The sequence below is a fragment of the Tinamus guttatus genome, unplaced genomic scaffold (assembly GCF_059628265.1).
Source record: "Tinamus guttatus ecotype Peru unplaced genomic scaffold, ASM5962826v1 Tinamus_guttatus_pri_ptg000580l, whole genome shotgun sequence".
Lineage (NCBI taxonomy): Eukaryota > Metazoa > Chordata > Aves > Tinamiformes > Tinamidae > Tinamus > Tinamus guttatus.
This window is the reverse complement of record NW_028289114.1, coordinates 271131-293089: the sequence shown is the minus strand read 5'-3', so window position 1 is coordinate 293089 and position 21959 is coordinate 271131. Positions and strand designations below refer to the sequence as shown.

General features: G+C 41.5%; 1 protein-coding gene across 1 annotated transcript in view; it reads right to left on the bottom strand.

Moving 5' to 3' along the window:
• EEFSEC (eukaryotic elongation factor, selenocysteine-tRNA specific) overlaps positions 1–21959 on the bottom strand; it is a 110927-nt gene that overhangs the window by 79296 nt on the left and 9672 nt on the right. Inside the window, exons 2-4 of the mRNA XM_088534629.1 lie at positions 6565–6772; positions 3037–3133; positions 593–757 (exon numbers count right to left, since the gene is read on the bottom strand). Of these exons, the coding sequence (XP_088390755.1) occupies positions 593–757; positions 3037–3133; positions 6565–6772 (470 nt within the window). The remainder of the gene's footprint in view (positions 1–592; positions 758–3036; positions 3134–6564; positions 6773–21959) is intronic.

Sequence of the window (21959 nt, the reverse complement as noted above, 5' to 3'; positions counted from 1 at the left end):
AGGAAATAAAACAGTAGCAGTTGAAAGGCCATTGCAAGGCCTCTCGACTTTCTCCATGCTCTCTAAAGCAGCAGAGCGCAGCAAGCGACACGCTGCATCCCAGCAGCGCTCTCGGAACCCACAGACATCAACTGAACACCCAGCACCCAAAGGGAACGTGCACCAAGCACCTCCTGCCCTCCTCTGGCATTGCCTTAGCTTCCAATCACCCCAGGAAGGCTACGGAGCCAGGGGCTTTTGCAATCCTCACTGCAGTACAACACCTAAAATGCAAGTAACCTCACTCAAACCTTGTTCAGTCCACGGGCATGTCCCATCTTGGAAACACGTCCAGGTTGCTGTCTTGAAGCTGAAGATGTAACATACTAACCTAAACCAGCTTCCTTCAGCTGGAATTGGGCACAAAACTTTATCAGCTGCCTCTAAAAATCTCAGTGTTTCTGTTACAAGCTTGGTTTATAGCAGATAACAGAAAAATGAAGACATTCAAAATAACTGAATATATTCAGAGCGGTAGAGAACACTCTCCTCTTTGTTGAGTGTCTCTTTCTATCAGGAAAACTGGGGGAGGAAGCAAAAATGAGAGACTCACCTTCAGGGCAGGAATCTCCACATTGTCACCAAGGCTAACAGAGCCAGAGAGAATAGTCCCTGTCATCACCGTGCCTTGACCCTTGATAGAGAAGCAGTGGTCGACAGCCATAAGGAAGTGTCCCGAGGGGTCTCTCGATGGCAGGTAAGCCTGAGACTTGAGGACCTGAAAAAAGACAAAAGCAGCACCATGCCTGGGTGAAAAGTCATGACAGCCATAAAGCAGGAGGAAGGCAAGTGGATGATTGATTCAACAAGCTCCCTGTTTTACTGATTTCAGACATCCCCCCGGAGCTCAGAACACCCCAATGTCACATTAACCGCACGCTTAACAGCGGGAGCGGTTCCATCTTCTGCTGCAGAAAGATTTGCTGCTGCACATTCAGCTTGATTAGCAAAACTGCATTGGCGATAAAGTTCCTGCCAAACTCAAATAAACACTGCAGCAAAGCAAAAACTCCTGTACCCCTCCCCTCTGCTTCTTTTTTTTACCCTCTTCCAAAAAGTGGATTTTTACAGTGTATTTTGCTACTTCAGCTTCTCTGATTTTGTGAGAAGGAACTTACATACAGCCAAATTTTGCTTCACACTTATGTTAACTTTTTTGGAGGATCAAGCCACTAAGAGAAATAGCTATATACGAAGTATTTTCTAGAAAAAAAAAATCCACGTTTAAGATTTGCATTTTCTTGACAAACCTTTTGTTTCTTGAAATATACCATCATAGACAGAAATTCAGTCACGTACCCAACAATGATCAAGAGGAACTGGTTCATCTCTGGTCTCAGATCATCTTTGATTCCCTATCCCTGTTATCACATCAGCATATATACCTGGCACTGCCTTTAGTATATGATTTTAAGGTCAGGAACAGCAGGTGAAGCCCAAGTTGCACTGGTAGAACGATGGAGAGTGAGAGTGTCTTACCAAGGACAGAGAGGATAAAACGCTGACGCTCTTGCCAGCTCCTCTAATATTAAGTCTCAGAGCTGACAAACAGCTGCAATATGGGCATTTCCTTGAAAGCTTTTAGGCAAAGTAAATCTACCCGGACCTAGACAACAGCAAAACTGAAGCCCCACTTGTCTCCACCTCTCTGAGGCTGCAGAGACCAGATCACATCTGGGTGCCCCAGCTCAGGCCACAAGTGCCTGCAAGGCCAGTATGAAATTCAGTGCTTGGAAGCCATGGAGAATTTGTGTCTCTGCAAAAGCCAGGCTGCTCCTGCTCCAGTCCAGGCATCTCTAGACTTTATAATTTGCGCTATACCCTAATTCTGCCAATTTACAGGTATTTTAAACCTTGTAACAACCAGATTGGACCTTGATAAAGAATAATGCTGCTGGTTTAGGACTGCTTTCCACTGACTGCAAGCAGCCGACGGGAGGCCGTAGCAAGGCCAAGCAGTGCAAGAGGAAGGTGGTTTCATGGGGAAGGCACATGGTGCTGCCCTGAACAATGAATTCTGCATTTGCCTGGGCCAGAGCTCCTATGACACGTTACTCTCCTAAAAATGAAACTTGCCACAGGCCATCACTGCCTGTATTCCTGAGGCTGTCCAAACAGAAACTGCAGAACCTGAGGAACAGAAGTGCTAAGCACTCTCAATTGTGATCAGAATTGGCAGGTTCTGTAATCTGAACACATTAAGGACTGTATATTAGCATGTCCTGAAGGGTTTTGTTTCCTTAAATTTGGCATCGAAAATTAGTGAACACATTGGACATAACACCTTTGTGCCTCAGCTTTCCAATCTAAATGCAGGATAAAAGTCACCTCTACGCTTTGCACTGGTGTTTTAGAAATAAGTTAACTGTTTGCCAAGTGCTCAAGACCACGATGAGTGCCAAAGAAAAGTCCACGAGGAAATTAATCATTCTGAATGCAGAGCAGTATTTGAATGGAGCCATAAGGCCACACAGTGAATAATGAGAATAGAAAAAAAAACAGTGACTACCTGCTCATTAGCTGAGCCCTATCCATCCTATGCAAGGGATGAGGCCAGATTTACCCAGAGCAGACTCATGCACTTGAGCACACGAAGGAGACAAACTCAGATGCGGAACTTGAGTGCTTGACTTGCTAACTTTAGTTTTCTTAAGTGCTGGGGGTACTTAAAAAAAGAACACTTGCCATAATTTAGCAGAATTTTAAGACTATGTTTATTCACTATACTCAGTAATCACATTTCACTACATCTGTGACAGCTGTTTCTTGAGATGCAGCTGTTTAAAGACACTGAAACGAAGCAGTTGAAAAAGTGCCTTTTGGGGGCACTCAGCCTCAACTTCCATTCAATTAAAAGGGACCCCCTAAGGACTTAGGTCCCTTAAGACTCAAACATTAATGCAGGAATTCCTCAGCATTAGATAACAACACGGTGTACTCGATGACTTCACAAGTTTGAGCATATTTTATGGCATTATGACGTTCTTCAACAGGTACCTCAATTAATTCAGAAACACCTATTGGAGTCTCAGACTCTGGGGCTTCCGGTCCACCAGGCTTTGCTGCAACAGCAACAATAGGACACCCACAGAACCTGAAAGAGAGAAAGACTCCCACCATTAGACCACAAATTTCCTCCTGGGCAAATGCAAAGTAGTTCCAGACTCATCTGACAATAAACATAAAGAAACTGCCTTTAATTCCTATTTATCCGCTTCGCACCAGAGTGAATAGCTGACCTTTTCTTCAGCAATGACAAGCATTTGTGCTTCTTGACTTTACTACAAAATCTTCAACACTGTTTAGCTTTGCATTAGCCTCCAATTCATTTCCACAGGCAGCTAAAAGTAAGATTTTGGTTTATTTCAGAAGCAGGAGCCAGTTATTCCATCTTATTGCAGCAGCTTTGCATTCAAGGCATTTACCTGACCCTAACACTGCTTTCTGTTTTCACTCATCATCATCGGTCTGGCTGTAGAGTCCTAAGCTCCAAAATAGAGATGCAGGATGGCACAAGGTATCTACCTGGGACTGCAAGACAGTCTGTAACATGTGTGCAGACAACAGTCAAATCTAACTCTGGAAATCCACAGTTATGAAACTAAGTTATAAGGATCAAAAATATTACAGTGTTGACAAGATAAAAGATGATCTTTGCAGTATGCAGCTTCAGAGAAGAACAGTTCTTCCAAAGCTGATCTCGGTTTAGCTCTTCTCTTGCAATAAATTTTATTAAGTCTTAAATATTTAGCAGCATTTTTAAAGCGGTTGACTTATAACATTTGCTTGCTAAAATGCAAACTGTTTTTTGTCTCATGCGACAACTTGCTTTGACAACAGTTTTGAAAGAGGTTGGATTTTAAGTCAATTCAAGGCTTCATTTTTGCAGAAGCCAGGATTAATGTATTATTTATAAATATTCATATATAAATAATTTAAAGCAATGGAATAGTAATCATTCTACAATAAATAAAGTAATTGGCCATCACAGATGCTTGATCTGTACACAGCAGAACCAGACCAAAGTCAGGATTGCTGTCATCTGTTTGAGTCCCCACTGTCTTTGCCAACTCAGATTTTAATCTCAAAAAGGGAAAAGACTGGAGGAAAAGGATAGTGCCTCGATAAAGCAAAGCTGCTAAATTCTGTAGAGGAAGCTCATTTAATAACGAAACAGGAATGCAAAATATAAGGTATTTTCTCTCTAACTGCCATAGCCCGGAGGCATCTAGGGACAAAGGGGAATAAAACTATGCACCAACAATCCTGCCACTGACCATAAAAGCCTGCACCAAGTATTCCAGGTGATGCATCATAAAACTTTTGGAAATTTATTTTCAAACACACTTTTGTCCAACATATTGTAATAAATATAAGCTTATGCCGACCCAGGAGCCTCCCTCCTGTTGCCGTACGGCAGAACAAACTGGAGCAATCACATACTGCTTTGGAGGTGGGAAGCACTTCCAAACGTGATGCAGCTCTGCTAGAACTGTCTTACTGCATCACACTGATTTATTGTCAGCAGAGTTTAGACTCTGCTGGACGAAGATAAAAGCTGGCATGAGCAACAAATCATGACAAAACAGAAATTCCATTCACAGGGACAGTTTGCTTTTACTCCCGTATCAATCTATGGAATGAGCAAGCCATGATGAGGTCAAATTTGCAAGTGTCAAGCTATTCAAATATATGACAGTTAGTCTCCTCTATTTTTTCACCTTCCACAGAATTGCCTGACAATGCTGCAATAATTTCACTACCATAAATGGTGACACCTATTCCACAGTTGCAGTAGACTTCAGATTTGTTTCCTGTTATGGAATTGCCCACACATGCGTGCGTGTGTGTGTGTGTGTGTGTGAAGGACCAATAATCATTAAGTAACAAGTCCTGGGAAAACATCATTGCTAAATGCTCTAGACCAGAGGCAGCAGTCAAATTGCTCAACACAAGCCCTGCTAATAAACATAGTTTAGAAATGCAAAAAATTTAAAGCATGCATTTGGAGACTCAAAGGGGAGTGGGAAAGAGGGTGTCAGAAACAACTCAGGCCTGGGATGCCTGGGGGCTGGTGGCCCTTTACAGGCAGCCCAGGGCCACGGCGCTTCCAAAGCACCATAAGGTAGAGCCACGTGCAAGGAGGGAGCGTGTGCTGTGGGAACAACACGTAGACACGTTCAACAGAAGGGCATCTGAAGACCCAAGGTTAATTAAAACATTACAACGGACCATTTCTCTCCAGGTGGAATCACTGCTGTGATGCTAAGGGTCCAAGAGGTCACTTGGCCTTCAGCTTCCACAACTGTTAACTTTCAAGATATTCTTTAAGACCCACCTGTATCCCAGGGTGTAAAGAGATTTAATTCAGACAGTGCATATAAGGAGTACTTCTGAATACCAGATTCCTTCCAAAAATTAGTGTCACCTTTATGAATGTATGCAACTAGAAAGGTCTTTTTTTCAGTTATGTAATATGACTGGGGACTAAATGAAGACTAACCATCTGCAGCAGTAATTACTGCCATTCAAGAAAAATAAAACCAGAATTTTAGTAGTATATGAATACACTCAACTATTAAAAGCTCTCGGCTTCTTGGTATAGATTGCAAATTTAGAAATAGACTAAAAAAAACCACTACAGTGCTGATGAAAATGAATGGACCAAAGAACAACACAGCAGCTGATCAAACAGCAGGATCTCCACTGTCAGGACTGCAGCAGTGATTTAGTTGAAAGGGGACATTGCTCTATCATTACAAATAAGCTAAGCAGGAATTGCCATATCCAACCAAGCTTTCATTTTGGAGCAGATGACATTATCTCTGCGATGCTCAGTGCTGTTCCTCACACTTCAAAATGTGACTGAACTATTAGATCCCTAGGAGTAAGTCATAGTGCCCCATTACAACCTTGGGAAAAGCAACCTGTGCTTCAATTTTTGTACCATTAAACACATACTGTGCAGATAAAGTACCTTTCCACCTTCTAATAGACACTTTCACAGTCCACTTCCGTCATTTACGTCCAATAATTTATCTGAGCAGTACCGATGGCCACGAACCCAGCTCTATTCTCCACATTATGTTCTATAAAAGTTCCATCATTCTGCTCTTTCCCTAATTAGAAGGACCACTTCTCATCCTCAGTTAAGAGGATCCTCTAAAATTTTCCTTTCTCTGAAGTTAAAAGACTTCCAGATCACAAACAGAAGTTATAAGCCCATAAACTAAAGAACAAGTTCTGCTTCACACAAATACTCTGGATTTGTTTTATAAAATCTGAACTAAAAGGACCTCTTTAAACTGAAAAGCTTTGTTGTAAGAAAAACATTTCTCTACACATAATATTTATCAGGACTGAACTGATTTTGAGTTTTGAGTTTTGGGTAATGTTTCTACTCTTTCCTCATCACCTCTACAAGGATTCTCTATGTATTTCCTCTAACAAAGACAGGATTAGGTGTGTTTAGAGGCAATTCAAAGAGAAGGGCAGGTGAAGTAAAGAACTTTGCTGTTCACTTACTTGGTATTTTCCAGTGTCTTCTGCATTTTCTTAGTCATCTTCTCAATGGCACTTTGCCTCTTGCCCTCTGGAAGGAGATCTATTTTGTTCAGAACTACCACCATCTTCTGGCAGGCAATCTGCCCAATTACCAGGCACTCTGCTGACTGCGTCTGCATCCCCTTGGTCACGTCTATTACGAGCATCATCAAATCGATAATCTGGGCACCTGGAGGAGAATTCACAGTCAGCACTGTAGCAGCAGGAAAAGATGAAGCATCATTTTTCTTCTTTTTTTCAAGTAGCTTCTGTAAAACAACAAAAAATGAGAACAACAAGAAAACCATACACACACATAGACTCAAGAAATTTAAGCCATACTATATGGCTATCAGATCATACAAAAAAAAAGCAGCATATGCTTGTTTGCTTATACTTTCCACCATATTAGCATTAGAGATGATATTGCTGTCTTTTTTTTGTAAAAAAAGAACAAAAGAGAGAAATGACCTTTGCAGCAACACACAAATATGTGACATTTGTCTGAACTCAAAAGATAAGCTAGGCTTCTTATAAGAAGCCTAAGGAATAAGCTTAATATGCTTAAGGAAAAACAGAGTTCCTACCATTTCTTCCTTTAGAATCCAAAATTTGATATGAGTAAAAACAAGTTCACCACATAATCAGAACACACACCTTGTATCATAACCAAAAATACAACAGATTCCAATCTCTGTTCTTCATAAAAAGTTCTTAATTTTTAGGCTAAAGTTACTCATTATACTTACAGATTTTTAAGTTCCTTTAGAGTACTTAAGGTCATAAAACCTTAACTACCTCAGTGAAGCGGTATGAATCTCAGGGTTTTAAATACATTAGTTTTCAAAGAAGCTTACAAGGAACGCTGGGCATTTCACCAGTCACGTCCAGACCTTTCCTGTCTCGTTCCTGCTAAGATATGAGCCCATTCGGGATCACCAGCCAGATGTTAATCTGTCACACAGCTAAGAGCCATTTCCAAACACATGTTTTGAGTAACACACCAAAAAATAAATTGCAGATTGTAATATAAAAATCTTATATATAAAAAAGTAAAACAAAAATCTAAAACTGAACACCGACAAGTTTTGCATCTAAAAACACATCTTAAAAGCTAGGAAAATACTGAAATAATGATGCAAAATTAGCAGATCTCCAAATTTAAGTACTATTAGTATTTGCCTACAGCTTTTGATCACAACCACATGAAATTAATGTAACTGTTCTCTGCCCTCTCCAACCCCACTTTCTTTTTTTTTTCCTGTGCCTTCACAATAGCTGTCACATGGAAATAGCCACCCTTGTCCCCAATTCCCATGAACTCAGGATAGGAAATCGTTCTGAGGCTGGTGCATGGGTGAATGTGTGGGTGGAAACTACAACAAGAAAAAAGTTATGGTTACAAACGACCATTTTCAGCCTACTAAAGCTTTCATCTGGCAACAATGAACGCTAAAGCCTGCAAAGAGCCAGCTGAATAATTACGACATTTGTGAAGTTCCTGCGGCTTCTTTTTCCCCAATCCTTTAAAAAATATAATTCTCCAAGACAAACTGCAGACAGACATTATCTCCTTCGGATGTATCTTTTATTTTTACTGTTGACAAAAAAGTTTGAATTTAGAACTTGCTTAACTTAAACACCATTGAGCTGCGCAGAAGACTTTGGTCTTTGGTTATATACTAAAGTGCAGTGCAAAGAAACTGGAGGCAAGAGGAATAAATAACTGGAAGGTCTCTCAAGTGGGAAAAAACACTTTAAGCAATCATTATGTGCATTTTTGTGAGTACATGCAGTACATTTTTAATGTAATACAATGTAAAGAGCTCATGTTTTGTATTAAACTATGTCACATAGCAACTTACTACACAACTGGTGCCATTAAAATGAATGGAAATTAATAACTAAAACCAAAGCAGGCAGTTAAATATGATTATTAATACTAATTAATATGATAAAATGAATATGATTATTAATACTAATTAACATGATTAATAATACAATATGATAAGTCAAATGTCCAGTGAAAGAACAATGTCACAGCATGATTCAATGTCACAGAGTCTATGAGTTTGGATACATTTGCCACAAAGCAAGTGCTGGCAACTGCTCCATTTGTTAGGAATCTACTGACAATACAAGAAAAAAAAAAATCCAGTCCATGGAAAAACTCCAAAAACACTTGAAAAAGCATACTGGGATACTCCAGAAGAAAACAGGATGCAGACAAGGAGCCAGTGCAGTTCTAGATGTAAGTTTAACATTTAATAAATGAAGAGCAGGGATGAATTATACAAGGGCATGCATATTATTGGGCATGCGGTCTCACATATTTGGGCATAAAAAACAATTGCCTTACTAAGCAGGGGCATCAAAAACAATGACAAGGCTAAAACAAAATGACGATAATAGAATATCAGAGAATATCTGCCATGGGGCTCTTGTGGCGAGAGAACAAATAGGGACCACAATGGTTTCCGTCAGAAAAAGGAGAGGATTTTGCCCTACACGGATAAGGGACACGATGGGGCGGCGATGAGAGTGCCCCTCATGGCCTCGAAGGGGCAGGAGGGGCTTGAAATGAATCCGACTGAAGCAGAGACAGGCGCAGACCCGCGTGCACGGAAGCACGGCGGGCAGGAAAGGCACTGCAGAGCCCGTGAGGAACTCGGGTACCCAAAGGATTCCCCTACAGAAATCGCAGGGCAGTGACCTTTCATTTACGGTTTCACCTATAAAGGAAGAGTTCAGGAAAGTTCAGAGAGATGAAGAGTCCTCCTCAAGTGGGATTCCTCACTTAGCCTGAGGACGAGACCAACTCCCGGAGCACCCTTCTTCCCACACAGGACGTGGCCCTGTCAAAGCAAATGGAACCAAGCAGCTGTCATCAGAAAACACAAGGGAGGAGGAAAAGAGGGGAATTATACTGCAAGATAAGAAGCGAAACCTCAGGGAAAAATAAAGAAATAGATGCCCAGCGATTGATGAAAAAAAGAGCGAGTATTAATTCTCTCTGCATTTCTGTTACTTCAGTGTATTGTAATCTTCAGTCTTTGACTAAAACAGCAAGGCCAAGCTGCAGCTCCGGACGACATCCCCAGCAAGGCTGCAGACATCCATTCCCTGCATAGCACGAGAAATAAATCCGTGAGGACGTAACACATCCAGCTTTGATTTCCCAGCAGCTCCTACAAATAAAGCACAACTGATTTTGTTCATTGAAGTAAAGGCAGAAACTGAAGACCAAACTCTACAATTCACTTGTTATCCTCTCATCCTTGAGAAAAGTATGAAGTAGTAAAAAAAAACAATTTTTCATGAGTTTTCTCAGAAATGCCATGCAAATACCTAATGTACAGACTGTACTTTGAAAAGTGCATAAAGCACAATACTTGCTGTGTTTATTTTTGGAACCGAACATCACTTCTTAAAAGGCCCAGCTCCTTCAGCTCTCATTGTGGAGGCTGTCGCAGGGACTCAAGACTCCTTCACTGGTGCAACCTGTTGCAAACTACACATCCAAACGCCCACATTTAACCGTAAGCTTACAAAGGCAATATTAGAAAAAAATAATAATTTCAGCCTTTCATGTTAGTTCCAAAACTGACTTGCAGTTTCAGTGTGGCTGAAAAGCACAACCAAAAGGCATTTTCAACCAGCAGGCAGAACCTGTATGGTTTTGTCTTCAAGAGCTGTAGAAAAAGGCTTGAGCATTTACAACGACCATTATTTTTGCAAGCATCGGATTGGGGATGGGACAATTTCTGACACAACAGCCTTATCAATCCAAGCTGCCTTGGCCCTAAACACAGTAAGAGCTGCACTAGCAGAGGGGAGAGGAAAAGGGGGTCAAGTCTCAGCGTGCATCGGTGGGAGGTTTTCCTGCCCCGCCAGCCCTGAGCATAAGCCTCAAATTTGACTCGCTGCTTCTTTAAGCTACTGTGTCCTCTTCTGTTTGTGGTAATCTTTTTAGCTGACTTTGCACAAACAGTACAACTCCTGTTCACAGACACTGAAAGGAAGCAGAAAATGGAATTTGAAATGTAAAAATAAAATAATTGTTGGCCATGGGCTATAATTTGATTTCATGCCTCACAAGGAAATGAAAGAAGACTTCCTTAAACATACTTTTCTTTTTTTAAGAAAAAAAAAAGAATATATGCTTTTTACCATGTTAGGATTTCCTCTAGCTCAGGAGAGAAAATAGGATTGTAGAAAATGTACCGTTCTCAAGTATCACTGCTACTCAGGGGCAAGGCTCTGTTTTAATGTGCACTTCCCATTCTGGGCAAGAGGAAATTCTTCAATTAATAAACCGGGTGGACTGAGGCGAGTTTTTAAGGTTTAATCAATTTCATCTGCACTTTGGATAAAAAGACCGACTATTCTACTATTTTTGCCTCCGCTAGTCCCCTTTTTAAAAGAATAATAAAATCAATGTTTTATTTTAAACTCTTTGAGGTTAGTATCTCCTGTTTCAGGAAATATTGTCTATTGCATGCAGCGAGTATGAAACTTGCCCCTTCCCAGACCCCCTTTCTTGTTAGGGATCTTTATTCAAAAAGAACTAAATTATTCTGTGCTTTCACATCCTGGGACACCTCGGGAGATGCTCCAAACTGCACAGGGTTTTGCTCGGTGCCTTGGGGTGGCATGGTGATGAATAAGGAAGACGTTCTGCAGGATATGAAACCTTCCAAAAGTTAAACAGAAAAAGGAGGTGTGATGGGGAGAGAGACGTGCGCACAACCGGGGCACATGAATTTCACATGAAGAAACCCTCTGTAAAGCAATGCAAATGATGGCTCGAAATTGATACCGTAACTTTCACTAGGAAACACTTTGAAAGGATCAGGAACTCCGTGGCGTTCGAGTGTCCCACCACTGCCTCCAGGCACGCCGCTCCACCAGGCGCTCAGCAGCTGGAAGCACAAATAGGAAACTGCACAACTTCAAACTCCCTCCAGTCGGGGATATTTGCGATAGCAAAGGTCAAACTGGCAAGCCACAAGACTTCTCTGCAAATGCATGTTAAAACTGACAATTATATGCATTATATTTGATCTTTGAACAATAAAGAAATTGCTGGTTGCACAAATTCCCGTTAAATGAAAACCAGGCACCAAGGTCTCTCCTGAGCTGATGGCTACAAAGAGCCGGCAGGATATCCACAAAGGCCAGCTTCTCCAAAGTCCCCGTCTGATACTCCAAATAACCTGTCATTTACAGAGGATTTTTGTTTGCCTGTTTTTAATTCCGAGTTTGACACAACCGCAAGCAGAAACTCACGGCAAGAAATAACTGGTAATAAGGAATGAACAAGATTCTTTTGCAAAAGACCTCAACTGCAAACGCTCTTCACACACGCCAGGGTCCTGCAGACGCAGCAGTGCCCTACGCTGTCCCCAGGAGGGTGAAGGCCATGGGAGCTTCTGTCCTTCTCCATGGCAGCTTATCCAAGGATCTTCCTCGCTCATGGTTGAAGTACAGAGCTGTGTTCTTCAAAGGAAAAAGCCTATAATGATTAGAGCGAGTCTCATATGGGATTGATATTGTTTTGACAAAAGTACCTAAGAGAAATCAAAGAAACCCAGTTTTAATGTAGTTAATGCGGTTTTATGCAGTTTAATACAGTTTTGGTAAGAAATGGCTTCTAAAGAACTCAAAAAACTGCTCCACCTACACTCAGGGAAAAAACACCTAGTCCCTATTCTGAATTTTATTCCATAAGTTCACAGAATTTCACAGGGGTGAGCTAAGTTCCTGCTGCTGAAGGAGCTCCACACAACCTCCAGAGCCATCAGGGATGCTGCCCCGCACAGAGCCCTGAAAAAGGGCTCTGAAAGCCAAAAGTAGCTTCAAAAATAGGAAACAGGGACACGTACAGTAAGTCCTTTACATACAACTACTCTTACAAATAATAATAATAACAAAATCCACATGAACGGCATACAGTGGCAGGAGCACATGAAGTTGAGGCAAGAGAAGGTTAAACAGAACTCGTGCTCACGAGAGCGGAGTTACACAATTAAAGGGAAGTAGCACAATGCTCCAAAGCTCCGTGCTCCCAGATATCCCTTCATTTCCAACAAACAACAACATGGATTTGGTATTTACACAGCTAAAATTCCTAAAGCTGTGTCCTGTTGGCTGAAGTTCTTATAAAGTTCTTATTTCTCATAAACTATTACTGCTTTTATCCTAGGTAAGTGACATCAGGAGGAAATGTAAAGCAAGGAAGGCTTCACTAGCCAAGGATTTCTTGTTTTGACCCTCCTCGAAGTATTTCCTTTGACCATTTCCAAAGAGAATACAAAAAATGGAAGAATCACTAGTTTTAGCTAGCATTTCCATTCCTGTTGCTCAAATTATTTCAAGCATTTGGTGAAAACAAACAAAAAAAATGCCACAAATGGAAATGCTGTAACTGCAACTAGGAAACAAAGTGATTCCCCCATAAAATGAAGGGTTATCCCATATTCAGCCTGTGGGAAATGGGAGCAGGAGCCACCTGGGAAAAAGGCATCGTCCTTTTTTCAGACGTGGCAGTCCTTGTTCTGCAATACTACCTGTTAACAGGGCGAAATTGCAGACCTGGCAGCAAGACAGACTGAGCAGCACCCCAGGGAGGACCTCGGCTTAGTTTAAGGCCAAGCGCACTAACTGCAGAAGGGGTTAAAATAAATAAATAAAAGACTGCCACAGAAAAAAAAAATCAGCTTCGCTGAATTACTCAACATCGTGGTATTTCAGTTACATTATTTTTTTCCTTGGCTTTAAGTCAGAAGTGCATAAATTGTGCATTAGTTAGCAAACATTAACTTTTCGGTGTCACTCACATATATGTGAATATCTGCAAATGCAGATATCAATAAAGCTGGAAAGTCAAATATTTAGAATACTGCACAAAACTAGCATAACAGTTACCTAACATTTAGACTGAATGTCATTATATATAGCTCATCACCCTTGGCAGCAATCCATGGCATATCCTAAGAAAAAGTTCATTTTTTCATATACTTGAAAGCAAAACAAAGCACAGGAGAACAGAAAAAAAATGTGGGTTGTTTCTTTTTACCATGGAGTAACTTCTTGCTACACGTGCCTAGCTCAGTCTCACAGTCTGCTTCCAGATACCACCACATCTCAACAAGAAAAGGTCAGGTCAAATATCTGGGCTCCCAAACACCACAAGAAAATAACCCCTATAATTCCATGGTCTCCAGTGGGGAGATTTGCAATGTCGGTGTCCTGTTCTTTCAGCCTAGACTTGCCGAGATTATAAAAGAAGGTTTCCAAAACAAGGTGAAATAACAAACTTTTGATATAGTTTCCAACTTTGTTTCAGAGGGAGAAGAGAACAGCACAGAAACACCAAAGAGATCCCTGGTGAACATTATTTCCCTTCAAACCGCTTCAGGTAATGAACTATGTTCTTAGTTTTTTTAATATATTTTTCAAGATTGGCACAAGTATAATGGAGGCTTTCCTAGGCAAAATGTTCCTATTTTTAAATGCATTTATAGACACTGTTATATATAGGTTCAGTACTGCACTCCAAAGGAAAAAATAATAACAACGATAAAAAGATATCTGCATAATATCTGTGCTTTCTGTACATGAAGCACTCCACTAATATTTCAGTCTCTCCATCTTTTCAAGCTATTTTTTTTTTTTACAAGATGACCCTACACTGAAGTTACATTATCATGCACAGGATTCCATCACAGAGCCCATGTTTTAAAGCAGAAGGAAATATTGCATCTCAGAGATTGTTACACAAGCAATATACAACTAAGTTCTTGATTATCTCAGGATAAAGGGAATTTACTACGTGCGAAGGCCAAGCGCTTTCCCCAGAAGGCTTGAGGTGTTCCTACAGAGCAGCTATTGCCTCCCTCTGGGTGCTTCTGAGAATTACTTATTTATGAACAACCTGCAGTAGCTTTTGTGCCGCAGGCCTGAAACAAGAACCACGGTCAGCGGGACGCGGAGACGGAGCCCTGAGCGTGCAGGTAGAAACACGACTCAATTTGTGGGCAGGGAAACCGGGAGAACAAGTAGAGGGATGCAGGCTGCAGCTTAGGCGTCCTGCTCTAAGATTCCCCAAATCCATGATTTCCTTAAACTGTTCTCTCCTTAAACCCATCGGTGCTTTAGGGCAACTACCCTTTGCAGCTCAGGAAGCACAGAAATCCCAACAAAACCTGCAAATCCAACATCCCGCTCGGAGATGCGCTGCCAGATCCCTTCTCTCCCCCTCTCTGGGGATTCAGGGACACGAACGTCACAGCCCAGGGACAGGAACCTCCCAGGCCACCTGCAGCTGCAGGGAGCTCAGGCAAACCCAGCGGAAAACTAATTTCAGCTCCTACAGAACAAGAATGCTGCAAAGCCACTAATCAGAAAAGTAAATCACTAATTCATCAGCTTACGATTTCTGACATCCAAAAAGCTCTTTTCCACTTACAATTGTAAATTAATCAATTTGATTCTACTCTTAAAGCCTGAAAACTCCTAAGCTTCCTTCTCTGCCTTTGGAGCAAAGAGCCCCAGAGCTCTTAGCCTCCACACCAAGGGGCTAAGTACCAAGTTTTGTACCAAAATCCAGTAGTGGACACTTTTTACAATATTGCATTAAACATATTGGGGGGGAGAGAACAACAAAAATTAAGATTTTAATGTTAAATTGGCAGGGGAGAGAAAGAGAAAAAAGATGGCTAGAGGCAAAGAAAAAAAGCATTCTTTAATTTTTTTCCACCCTCCTCACTACTGAAATAACATCAGTCAGGGTTATAAACATCTGTAATTGCCAGGGGAATGTACAACACATTCAGAAACTCCAGGCCCACATATCCTGTAGCCCTGCACTTCACAAACAAAAGGTTGGGGAAAGAAAGAGGGGGTGGGGGCACGGGGAATAAAGGCTTAAAGATTAAAGTCACAGGCAGAGACAGACGGCTCCGTTTTTTAATAACTGAAAACACGAGTTGTGCCTGAATGTGCTCATTGTTTTATGGCGGGGGGAGAGTCTACGCACGCTGGACTGGCTGGCGACAGAACTGCCTTTGCATCAAAAATAAGATTTACAAAAAGAAAGAACGAAAAAAAAAAAAAAAAGACAGCAGCCCCTTGCCCTAATTTCCCCTCTTGTAATGTTTAATGACGCGTTCAGGTAGAAATCAACAAATTAGCCGCCTTCCCGTTATTAAACCGGGGCCTGGCAGCAGTACCTGGTGGCGGGAGCCCGTCGCGGGGCTCTGCAGGGTTCACGCGCCGAAGGGCTACGCGGCAACGGTCCAACGGGACAAACGGGCCCGTCTATAAACACAGGCATCTTAGAAATCAATTTCTGATAGTTTATTTGCACAATAAAAGACACTGTAAGCCCAAACTATATGACTGAAGCAGATTTTTATATGGATTCAAGAGGCTCAGCTGACCCAATGAAAGCCTTTAAATCCCAAATTGAAAAGAGTGCCTGCTCCTCCAGGGAACGAAGAGTTCCTGAATTCCATTCACCTCACTCAAAACAAACAAACAACACAAAGAAAGCAGGCATTCTCTTTAAATATTGCCGTAGAATATTAAAAAGCTTGGAAATGGTTGTGTTATGTTTCATAAACATTACCTCAAAATTTAGAATAGCTATGGATGGCTACTCATAAGCCATGATTAATACAGGTTTCAACTCTTTTAAAACTCCCTAACATGCACTGTATATAAGGACAACTTTTAATAGCTAACAGGGAACTATTTCTGATGGCTTATTGCAAGGAACACACCTTGGTGAATTAGCTCAAACTCACACTCGGGAGCTCACTGAAGTCGAAGACAGTGAGCCCACTTCTGCTCATGCAGGCATGCAAGCAGCAACACTAACACCCAGTAGAAAAACAGTGAAAATTAAAAAAACAAAAGGAGAAATTCAGTTTTATTAGTGTAATAAGTTATTAGCACAGAGTGGAGGCTCAGCCGCTGCACAACGTGGGTCCCTGGCCAAGAACGTCGCACCTGGAGAGCTCCGGCTGTGCCCAAAGACCATCCTCCCTGCGGGGCTGATGCAGCCTTTTGCATCATCAGCCACTGGACGTCTTGTTGAGATTAAAAATGTTGTGTGGAGTTTACTGTCTGTTTAGCAAAGGAAAAAAAAAAGCAGGAATCCATGTCAGAAAAGGAGGGGAAAGGAAAAGGCGAAACATGAGCTCATAAGCCTGCGGTGGAGGATAAAGGCAGGCTTTGTTTTACTTTGGTCAAACCAAATATGAACAAGAGACTCATCACTGTTTTGAACCCCTTGAACTCCAAAATTTGTTTCGTATATAACACTGCCAACTTGCTCCCTATCCCCCCATACAACTACCCCTTTTTGTCAAAAAAGAGCTTCTGCTCTGTTGCGCCAAGTATTTATGTGCAAATCAAGTCAGTGGAATCATCAAAACTCTCATTCCCTCTCTGCCAGAAGTTCTAACGCTTTGGTAGTGCACATAAAAGCACTCTTGCTCAAGGAAAAACAAATCTGAGTTATATGATGAATTATCTATCCTGGGACAAAATCACTTGGAGGATGCACTGGTTACCTGGGCACATGAAGTAGGGTTAGACAACAGGTCTTAATTTGGAGACACTTCTTTGAAGAAAAAAAAAATAAGGTAGAATTTCCAATGCAAAAGGAAGCACAAAAATACAACGTAAGGCTGAAGCAATACAATCTTTGGGAGTCAAGAAGAATACTACTAGGAAACGTCTGTCCTCCGACAGAAATGCTACGCACCAAAAGACCTCCAGGGCAAGAGCCAAGGCCAGCGAGGGAAAGCACAGAACCTGGACTCTTGTTTCTTGCTTTAGGAAAATGCAGAGAGGGTGGTAATTTACCGTGTACAACCAAATTGTACATGAAAGTTTAAAAACAGCCAATTAAACCTAACATTATGAAGGGTGCGGAGGGGCCAAGTGGAACGCGTTAGACACGCATTCCCGCAACGGCCACGGAGCCCGGCGGGGAGGCCGATACTGTACAGAGGACAAGGGGTCCCGGAATAACTCCGGGAGGGAAGGGCGGCCGTGCCCGGGCGCCGGGACAGCTCCCGCGGGAGGCAGGCGCTGTGGAGCGAGCGGCGCAACAGGCCGGCCCGGAGCCCGCGCGGCCGCCATGGAGACGAGCGCGTCCCGCAGGCCTCAGTCTGGGGAGGACGAGTCCCACCAAGGTTAAGGATCAAACGGAGGGCGGAACTGAGGCACCAAGAGACCCACCGCAAGTACCAGTGAACGGGATGGGCCTGGCTCAGTTTGCTTCTCGTGCGTAGGATCAACTCCCTCACGTTTAGTCCAGCTTTGGCCTCTCTGTTGAGCCATTCGGGCTAGAAGATGGACTAAGCAATCACCAATATCTAGCAGGAAATTAGATTAGAAAAAAAATAGAATGAAAAAGAAAAAAAAAAGATTACTTCAGGTTCTTAAAATTATATTCCAAACTCTTCTATGCTTTGGAGTATCATTAACCCAAATTTTGAAGCAAATCTGATGCACAAGACCAAGGGGTGGATAATCCTGTTGCAGCTCGCCCGCTTTTTAAAACTATTTAAATACAAAAATTAAAAGAACAGGTATATTACTGTGCCCTATGCTTCAATATACAACTCTATTCACATGAAAACTGGAAGTTTTGTTCAACGGCACACAGGTTTGCAACCTGGGATGCTATGCAGCTCCCCAGCCATCTCCACATACAACATGACCCGTATCCTTCACGAGATGTTCTGGAGAGCCCAAATTTCCCTAGCCATTCCAGCAGGCAGTCAGTGGCCCTGCTGCAACCCTAAATATTATGTGTTTTGTTCACTTACAAGCTGCAAATTTCCAGCTAAGAAATTAGCATTTGAAGAGTTAATGCTGCCAAGTAACTGCTGTTTTAAGAATTAATTCTGAACCACCTCAAAAATTTTATAACCACTGCAAACCAATCACTTGAAACTAAACTCGAAGTAGACATATCAGTTTATTCTCAGTCCAATTTAACAAGGTTTTCAACATTTAAAATGCTAAAACTCTATTTGTTTAAAAGGATAGATTTGATTCACCACCCAAGGTCTGTAAGAGAGATTAATTTCAGACTCAATTCTCCGGCCTTACATCCATGGAAGGCATCAGGCCCTACTTAACAATTTAGGATCAAATCATGAAAATAACAAGCATTCTTTATAGCCTGTCATTCCACTAAGTTAAATCACATCGTGCCAGAGAATCTTCTCCAAGGAAACCATTATCAAGCATATGGTACTATTTCATACTTTCTGCCAGACCAACAGAAGAGCTTTTGACAGGGTATTTATTTTTATTTAAATTTTTGCTGACTAGTATTGCCGCCCAAGATATACACCTCATTTCAGAGCAGTCCCAAGGGGTCAACAGTCATGTAAATCTCACATCCCGGGACTTCAGGACAAAACAAACTATATTACGCTGGCTGCGCTATCTAAATTGCCTAAGCTACAAAGCAGCCCAGGCATTGCAGGTTGCATGGCATTTGTGTTCCGCAGTAACGCAGCACTCATGTAATTAATAAAAGCTGCACTGTAGTAAAAAAGGTGATGCTCATTGTAAACGAGGAAATCAATGCAGAATTTAATTACTAAATAAAACTAAATACAATACTTGCCAAGACTGGAATTTATACTGTATTAAGAGGGGCTGAAATTTAATGATGTATAACCACATAGAGATAAAGGACAGTCAAAGTGCTTAAATTTTAAACAGCACTAATAGGAGGGAAAGGAGAAATTGCCTTCTGTAACTGAAAAAGTTAAAGTATCATTAACTTTTTATCTGAAGATGAGTTTTTTTTCTAAAGGTTTAGTTCAGGAGCAGAATAAACATCATAAAAAGGTACTTAAGATTTTTTTTTTAAATAAATACCTTGAATGATTTACTACATTATCAGAAGGAAAAAAAAAATAAGTTACTAGTATGAATAGAGTTTTGCAACCAACTATAGAGCCTAAGTTTAGATCATCTGCTTGCTAAAATAATTAAAACATTTGGATCTTAGAGGTGGACAGTTTATTTGTTGTTTAAGGTTTTATACACCCAGAAATGCATTGACTGTGTGAAGCGAACATATGAAAACCATCAAAATAAAGAAATCCTTTTCTCTCTAAACAAAGCTCATAGTTAAAGAAGATTTTCCAATAGGTGTCTTGAAGAATCTCCTAAGATGCTACAGTTAGCACATGAGAATCTCATAGAAGAGTCCAAACAAAAGAGAGCGTGTTCTGATCCTCAGAAATGTCCCGGATAGTTCAGAGCAAGTTCCCTCACCTCTTCTCCAGCACGAATGAACGCTGAGCAAGAGAAGGGCTGGCCCAGGGCATTCACCAAGGAGTAGTGGCAAACTGTGTACGTGAAGCTCCTCAGGAGGAAACGTCTGGTGACCGAGGAGCACTTCTCTCCCAAATTTAAACTGGGAAGCTCAAGTCAAGGCTGACAACATCCCGGGGAACTGAGAAGAAAGCCTACAGAAAACAGAGTTCGCTCAGAAGATGCACTTCTCTGCTCATGTGCTTGGCTCTCAGGAATGCTGGCACTGCTCGAGTTATTCAATGGAAAAAACATGCAAACAGCATGAGAATCCAAGAGGAACAAAATAATACCGAACACAAAGCAGTAAAGCTTCCATTTCGAAACATTCCGCACCTGTAAATTTACACTTGCACTGGGTACACAGCCAACATAACCAAAATATCTCAAAACACCATTTGTTAGAATAAAAACTGAAAAAGCATCAATGGATCCTCAGGGATCACAATGTAGCTTGGACTATACATCAATTGCAGTGTTAAGAAATTCAGGGAAAGTCCCTGCACACTCTAATTTAACCCTCGTGACATAATTCAAGTGACCAAGAAGAAATTTCTAAGCAAGAGTTGGTACAAACCAGGGTTAGAAGTACTCCAAGAATGTCTAAAACTTATACGGGCCAATTGAAGAAAGCAACAGCAACTCTAACGCATAATCAGAGAGTATTACTCACTTCTTAATGAAATGCTGAAATGGCCAAGCAAGGATAAAGCCCTGGTGACACATCGTGCAAAGGTGGTTGAAGTTCAGCTCTTGGTAACTGGGAACTAACAGAACTAGAAAGAGGTATTAAACCTCGAGCATTTAACACACTTTTAAGACGTTTTTTGCATAGGCAGGAGAAAAGGAGATAAGTCATTTTCGATCACTAATTCAAAATTGTAATATTGTCAGACGCAGGCCAAAATTTTCATTTTATATGACCAAACCTGGTGATGTAGGTGTTAACACTTGGAAAATTTTGTTTTATTTTTGAATACTCTTAATTGAATACTCATTATCTCATTGAGCCACAAAGGGACAAGTCAATAAAAAAATAATAAAAAAAAAACAATGCTGATGCTAAGGTCTTTTAAAAACACCTTGATATTTTGAGCTTTTTTTTTAGTTTAACTGCAATCTAGACCCTTAAATTTATATAGCAGGTTTGAAATTTTCCCTTACCTCTACTAAAATGCTTCTCAGTCAAGTCTTCAGATGCCTTTAAGGATTTCATAAATTATTATGATTTAAACTCCAAAAATTAGTTTGTAAATAAATTAAGGAATTTTGAATAGGACAGTACATTTCCATAGTCCCCTCCACTTGGAGCTGCATGATGAAGCCAAGTAAGCCAAACTACTTCTCTGACTTTTCCCACCGCTCAGCAGAACAGCTCCATGTTGCCATGCATAACCCAACTGCTTCCCTACGTCACTAGGACACAGACTAAGTATTTCAATGCAACCTATACCAGGATCACTTAAACACACAACTCCGGAAAAGCAGTTTCCAGAGCAGTTGTAACACTAAGTGCTATGTGGTCAGAGGCAGAAATTCAGCATCATTCAAGCCTCCAACTTTAAGCGCTGAGAACCTGCAATTGCTACTAACTCTGCGGGCTGAGGCGAGCTCCTCCTCAGAACCGTGTGGTGTTTCCATACCCGCACTCTCACACACTCGTTGCCTGCACATGTGCTGCTGCACTGCAATCCCTGGAGCTGCGGGAGGTTTCAGTGAACGCTGAAGTGTCCGAGCTAACAAAATCCAACCCTCCCCGCGGGCTCCCGGCCCGTCGGACGCCGAGGGAGATCCGAGCCCCTGCGCGACACTGTTTCACAACTGCACTACGTTGGACTCTTGGATGCTTTCAATCCCTTCACGTAGTGGAATGTCAGCGTGGAGAAGCCCTGCCAGAACACGACAGCGAATCCCCCCAAAGTCAACCCCAGGTTCAGGTAATCACGACCTCCCTTCTCACAACATAAATGGATCATTTCCGCACCCCTCTTTGATGAAGGCACCACAGACTTGAGAAGGGG